The sequence below is a fragment of the Mastomys coucha genome, chromosome X (genome assembly GCF_008632895.1).
Source record: "Mastomys coucha isolate ucsf_1 chromosome X, UCSF_Mcou_1, whole genome shotgun sequence".
Classification (NCBI taxonomy): domain Eukaryota; kingdom Metazoa; phylum Chordata; class Mammalia; order Rodentia; family Muridae; genus Mastomys; species Mastomys coucha.
In genome coordinates this window covers 79397596-79404203 of record NC_045030.1, presented here as the reverse complement: position 1 = coordinate 79404203, position 6608 = coordinate 79397596, and the positions used below count along the sequence as shown (strand labels likewise).

General features: G+C 38.6%; 1 protein-coding gene across 1 annotated transcript in view; it reads left to right on the top strand.

Moving 5' to 3' along the window:
- LOC116093332 (claudin-34-like) overlaps window positions 1–1721 on the top strand; it is a 5943-nt gene extending 4222 nt beyond the window's left edge. The window contains exons 2-3 of the mRNA XM_031374671.1: window positions 354–416; window positions 843–1721. Coding sequence (XP_031230531.1) covers window positions 865–1503 — 639 coding nt within the window. The 5' untranslated portion in view covers window positions 354–416; window positions 843–864 and the 3' untranslated portion in view covers window positions 1504–1721. The remainder of the gene's footprint in view (window positions 1–353; window positions 417–842) is intronic.
- Window positions 1722–6608: the final 4887 nt, after the last annotated feature.

Below are 6608 nucleotides of genomic sequence, written 5' to 3'. Positions count from 1 at the left end.
AAAAAAAAACACCTCATACAGGCCAGGCATAGTGATGCATGCCTATAATCTCAGTAATCAGGAGTATGAGGCATGCAAATTGCCTTGAGTGTGAAACTAACCTCAGCAACACAGTAAGGTTGAGAGAAGTCCAGCATGCTAATCAGACCCTATCCCCCAAAACAAAGCACTAAGCCAACAACAACAAAAATGTGATAGATTTTTAATCTAAAAAGAGAGGGAAGAAGAGTCACTAGTAATTGTGACATTCAGATACATCTTATTTTGTATCTTCCCAACTGGTTTCACGATAGACAAAATAATCACAATCATACTGTACTTACTATGTACTTACTATTTTCTCTTCAATTTAGGTTTTCATCCTGGTTCCAATTGTCTTCTGTTTAACGTGTGATAAGTGAAGAAGCTTGCTTTAGGTAATGTACAGGAGAACTGTTTATATTTTCCAGAATCACAAAATTTTCTATTAATTTAATTATTATTAATTTGTTTGTATATTATCAATAGATAATGCTGTTTTTTTTTTTTTCTCAGAGACAGGCTCTCATTATGTAGCCTTGCTGGCCTTGAACATTACCACTATTACAAGTAGTGCTGTGATGAGCATCATTATGGGTGAATGTGAGCAAATATAGCTGGACCAGTAGTCAGAAGTGGCTGTTAGAAAGGGTATAGACCACTGTCAAACTGTCAGTAAATATGGCCCTTCTCTGAGTTTGCTAAGATCACACTCATAATAGGATATCCACACTTTCTCAAGCATAACTGAGTTCCTCATGGTAGTGGAACACTGTCTTAAGTCAAAGACAGCCAATCTTATGCTGTACTGTATTTATTTACAGTTGTTTCGTGTTTGCTGCCACCATGTTGTTGCTCAGCAAAAGTGCCAACTGCCAATTCGGAGGTTTTGCTTTGGCATCCATAGCATGGATCCTCTGCAGCATCTCCACAGGCCTCCCACAGTGGCGAGTCTGGTACTTAAATGAAACAGCGGTCACCAAGCCTACCACAGCCTTTATAGGAATGTGGAGAGTCTGCATTTATCACCAAAACAGCAAACCTGGCACTACCAGAGTGTGCCATGAATACACCTACCATGACAGCTTTATCCCTTTAGATGTTCGTATCGTTCAACACTTGTTACTGATCTCCAACATGCTCGGATTGATTGGAACCGTTACCACCATTTTTGCTCTTCGAAATGCGTTCACAGGGAAAGTACAGAAGAATACCACCAGCAACCCATTTGTCATTCCAGCCATTCTCAACATCATTGCCAGTATTTTTGTCCTCCTTGCCGTCTTATTCAATTACTTCTCTGTCATTCACAAAGCAGGAATTGCCTTCCCACCATCTTTCCATATGCCATTATACCCATCTAATCAGAGAATTGGAATTGCTAATGTAGTGGCAAGTCTATGTGCTCTCATGTTTTTAGGCAGTGGCATCATTTTAATTTCTTACACTTCTCCCATGGAAAAGCAAGTGTTTCCTGAGATTTGAAACTACATTTACAGCTAACATCATTGTGAAACCCCCCAGGAGTTATAGCAAGTATTTTAATGACATTTATATAAATTTTCCAAGGAATCAAAACCACACTTCAATAGCCTATGATTGAAAATGGACAAGATAGCCTTCTATTTTTCTGTCTTGTTTGTTTCATTATCTCATGGGTTAGATATGGGCTTTCACTAAATAAAATCTTATTCATGCACTGATTTGGTGAGATCTGAGTTTTGACTGCTGTTGACTATACATGGAAATGAATGTTGGAGTTCATTTATCTCTCAAATCACTTTCTGAATCCAAGAACAAAAGCATGCCAGTTTCCCCTGGCTTGATATTCTTAGTGATGTTCTCCAAATCTCACCTCTATAGGACTCTGCAATTCTGAAGGTTTACAGATTTCTTCTTTCTCCAGCCCATTTAAGCCATTTTCCCCAGTGTTTTAAATTCTGTGTATCACATCCTTTCATCCTTGTGTAGTACTATATTATTCTCTAAAAATGAGCATTTCTTACCTGACCATATCATGCCTTTAGAGATTTAACAATTATCCTTTGTTATCAGGCCCCCAACTGTAATCTTGGATTGTTTTATGACATATTCCTGACATACATAATTTATTCATACACTCAAGACACTTTTGTTTTCTAATGTTTTTATTATATGTAGAGGCAGAGCAGGGCTCAGCCAGTAGTGGCTTCTTTCTCCATGGTAGCTATGATGCCATTTAGCTCCTTATATTCATGGGGATGCTTCTCCTCCCTTTCATCAAGGGTCTACTTGTCCTTGGAATCCTAGACAAGCTCCACAGTGCACCATTCATTCAGTAGTATGCATAACTCTGTGAGCATGCTTCCCACATAATGTCTCTGGTGAAACACCTCTGCTTGCAGTTATACCTTATCTTACATTCTTGGTAACCTGTGGGCCTTGTTACAAGAATGGGGTGGAAAAAGGGCAGCTCGAAATTCTGTCTGCAATAATAGAAGGTGTAATATAGATTTTAAAAGTGTATAGGTCCTCTGCAACCACATTGTCTCTATCATTCTGTCCCTTTCCTTTATTCCTTTCTTACCTCCTCTTTTTCCACCTCTCCCTCCTCCTTCTCCTCCTCCCTGCTCTCCCCTCCTCCTTTTCTTTGTTTTTCAAGACAAGGTTTCCAAGTGTATCACTGGCTGTCCTGGAATTCTCTCTGTCTGACCTCAAATTCACAGAGATCTGACTGCCTCTGCTTCCCAGGTGCTGGGATTAAGGGCATGTACTACCACTGCCTGACCTCTCCTTACCTTCTTTTTGATTTTGTTCATTTGGAGACAGGATCTTACTATGCCACACAAACTGGCCTTAAACTTGTGAATTATAGGATGGATGAAATATGAAGAAATTTACATTTATTAAAGGCAGAAAGAAAGGTGCTCCATGAGAAAGATAGAATGCACCAAAAAGGATTATGTGGGGTTCTCAAAGGACTGTCAATTACTTTTTTTCATTTTTTTCTTTTACAATGAGCATTTAGCACCAGTTCCCAACCTGTGGGTTGAAAACCCTTTGGCAAACCTCTATCTCCAAAAAATATTTACAGGATGATCCCTAACAGTAGCAAAATTACAGTTATAAAGTAGCAACAATAATAATGTTGTTTGTGAGGTCAGCACAACATGAGAAACTGTATTAAAGGATCACAGCATTAGGAAGGGTGAGAACTACTGGTAGACAGGGATTTGGGTGGCTTTCAATTCCTAAAGTTGTTAAGGAAATGCCCCCAGTTTCTAACCTTGCATAAAAAGTATAATTCACAACAAGATCTAAAGATAGTTTTTGCTTTATTTATTTATTTATTTTTACTAAACAAACTCATAAGGTAGATTTATGAAGGGCATCATTTTAGGTCTAGAACAGGGGGGTGTTAAAATCAAAAGTTTATATATTATTTTAGTTCTAAGTAAACACAGCCTAACGATTGTTGCTGAGTATGTATCATATAACCCACTGTGAGTATAATGTCATTACAATTTCTTACCATTCTATCCTGGTTCTTTTTGAGATGTGACCTTTTACATATAATAATTTTTAGATAATATGTTTCTTCTGTATGTGTGCATTATTGACACAAAAATACAGCTTTCATTTTAAAAGGAGTAAAAGATTTATTTTGGAATCAAATGTGAGTGACCACAGCCTGGAAACATGGATTCAAATACTACAGTCCTCAAGTTTTTATCACTATACAATAAAAGAAAGTAGTAGATTATGGCACTTTTTAACTTTTCAAGGCATTTTTTAAAAACATGCATGAGAGATCAAGTAGCTGACTTAAAGCAAAGTAAAAAGAAATTACTACTATAGATTATGTATATTATCTTTGCCTTTGAGTTAGTATAAGCTAATGATATCTTTGTACATTCTAAAGAAGACTATTAGGTCAAAAAGAGATGAACAATGAATGGATAGTAAGAAAGCTGAATATGGCCCAAGGTGAGCCATCTCCAAACATCTGACATTCCAACATTCCACAATCATGGAAATAAGGTCTAAAGAGTCAATTATCTTGTAGAGCCTTCAACTTTTTTTTTCTTTTTATAGTCTTCACTTTACCATATTACTGCTGCAACATTGTAGTTTTTAAAATATTTTGTGCCTAGATTAGTTGGAATTCTCTAGAGAAGAGTATGGTGGTTTAAATGAGAAATGTCCCCTATAGGCCCATGTATTTGATTAAATAATCGATAAATAATGGAATCCAATTTGGGGAGGTTATGAATCATCTAAGAGTAGAGTCTTTCAGAAGAAATGGATCATTGGGTACAGGCTCTGGAGATTTATAGCTTTGTCCTATTTCTGTTCCCTCCCTTTGTTTCCTGTATGTATATGAAAATGTGATCAGCCAGCGTCTTCTTTTTGCCTTCCCCACCATTGTGGACTCTTCTTATGGAAGCATGAACCAAAATAAACTCTTCTATAAGTTGCTTATGGTCACAACACTGTATCATAGCTAGAAAGAAATAACTAATTAAGATTTTAGTACCCATGATGGGTTGTTTCTGTGAAGAACCTGGTCATGTTGTTTTTGGAGAAATGTGAAAGATTTAGAACTTTGCGTTAGAAAAATAGTTAAATGTTGTAAGCAGAGCCTAACAAGCCATTCTAGGTAGATCCTGAGAAAGACAGTAATGATGAGACTAATGGAGGCCCAACTTGTAGTTTCAGAGGGAAGCAGGGACTCTACTAGCAACTGGGATAGAAGCTATTTACGTGATGTTTTGAAAAATAATATGCCTAAATTTTTTCAATATCTCCACAGCTTGACTGGGGTTAAATTAAAAGGCAATAAATTAATTTGGCAGAGAAAATTTCAAGACTACATAACATGTAGTCCATGTCATGGTTATTACTTATTATTCTTAGGAAGATCTACAATGAAAATGGTGTAAAAATTATACCGTTTGGAGAAGAACACTAGGAAGCTTAATGATATGGCAAAGCCATGTGTCAAAGAAGTTGTGATTATTCAGATTAGATTAAAGGGGCTCTAAGATACCTGTCCAGGGTGGGCACTGTGGAGCCCAAGGAGCTCTGGGGCTGGTCACTATAGAGAGAATATATTGTGTCTGTGTGGATGTGATACCAGTCAATAATAAATCTGATGGCCTATGGCTTGAGTAGAAAATAGGAGGTGGGAAATCAAAGAGGCAGAAAGAATTCTGGGATAGAGCGAGGCATGGGAGATTTGCCTAGAAAGATCTAATGAGGTGGACACATGGTAACTGAGCAGAGGTAACCAGCCACATGGCAGTAAATAGATTAGAATAAATGGGTTAAGTTTTGATCTAGTCAGACAAGAGCCTAGCTATGTGGCCAAGGTATTTCTACTTGTATTTTTAGTCTGAGTCTTATTTCTGGGAGCATGGGGCTTGGAGAAAGAACTAGGATAAAGTTCTACAGATGTTGCCTAACATGGGGCAATTTGAACCCAAGCTTACAGCCTGAAAATGCCTGGGTGAAAACTGGGGAAAAGTCAGGATAGCTGGACAACAGGCCTGGTCTCTAAAAAGCAAACACATGAACAAAGCAACAATGAATAACAGCCCAACAACAAAACAATGGAGAAAAAAAAAAAAAAGACCAAAAGCAAAGCTTCCCAGAAGAGCACAGAAAGAGCACAGAATGAACAACTTTGAAGGAGTTTCTCTAGCCGAGGAGCAGGAATCTGAAGAGAGATAGTACAGAAGATGGCTTTCTAAAGAAGCCTCTACTGAATTTAAAAACAGAACACAGAAGTTGGTGCTTCTCCCATGGACAGAGCACAGAAGAAGCCAAGAGGGAGTAGTTCCTGGTTACAAATGGGGTGAATGCAGCCTATGCAATGGTGGACAGCAAAACCGGTGGAGATTTCTGGTTTTGAGACCAAAACCGGAAGACTGGTTTGGTCCAGAGACCAAAGCTACAGGATAAGCAACTTCAGGTCCTCCCAAACTTGGCCCAGAAAGTAGGCTCAATGCTGTCTAATGAAAATTGATGATCAGTGCTCATGGCTTCAGAAATCAGCCCTAGTTTGGCTGCTGTGGCCAGAGCCGGGGCAGAAGTCTGAAATGCCTCTCCCTGTAAACAAAGGGACAGGGGCATGGCCAGGTGCAATTCAGCTTCTGAGCTGAAACACAACGGACACAGGAAACAGAGATGGGCAGATCTCTGTGAATTCTAAACCAGCCTGATCTACACAATAAAGTCAGGGAAGAACCTCTGCTATAGATACAGCTGCTTGCAAATGACAATCTAAAACTCAAAATGACACATTTTCTTCCCTTAAAGGTTTTTGCTTAACAATACTTACAAATGTCTTAGTAATTAAAAAAAATATACATCTGTGCTGGTTTGAACATGTTTGGTCCAGGGAGTGACACTATTAGGAGGTGAGGCCTTGTTGGAGTAGGTGTGTCCTTGTTGGAGAAAGTGTGTCATTGTGGGCGTGGGCTTTAAGGCCCTCATCCTAGCTGCCTGGAAGCTAGTCTTCCCCTAGAGGCCTTAAGATGAAGATGTAGAACTCTTTAGCTCCTCCTGCACCATGCCTGTCTGGATGCTGCCCTGCTACTACTTTTTTT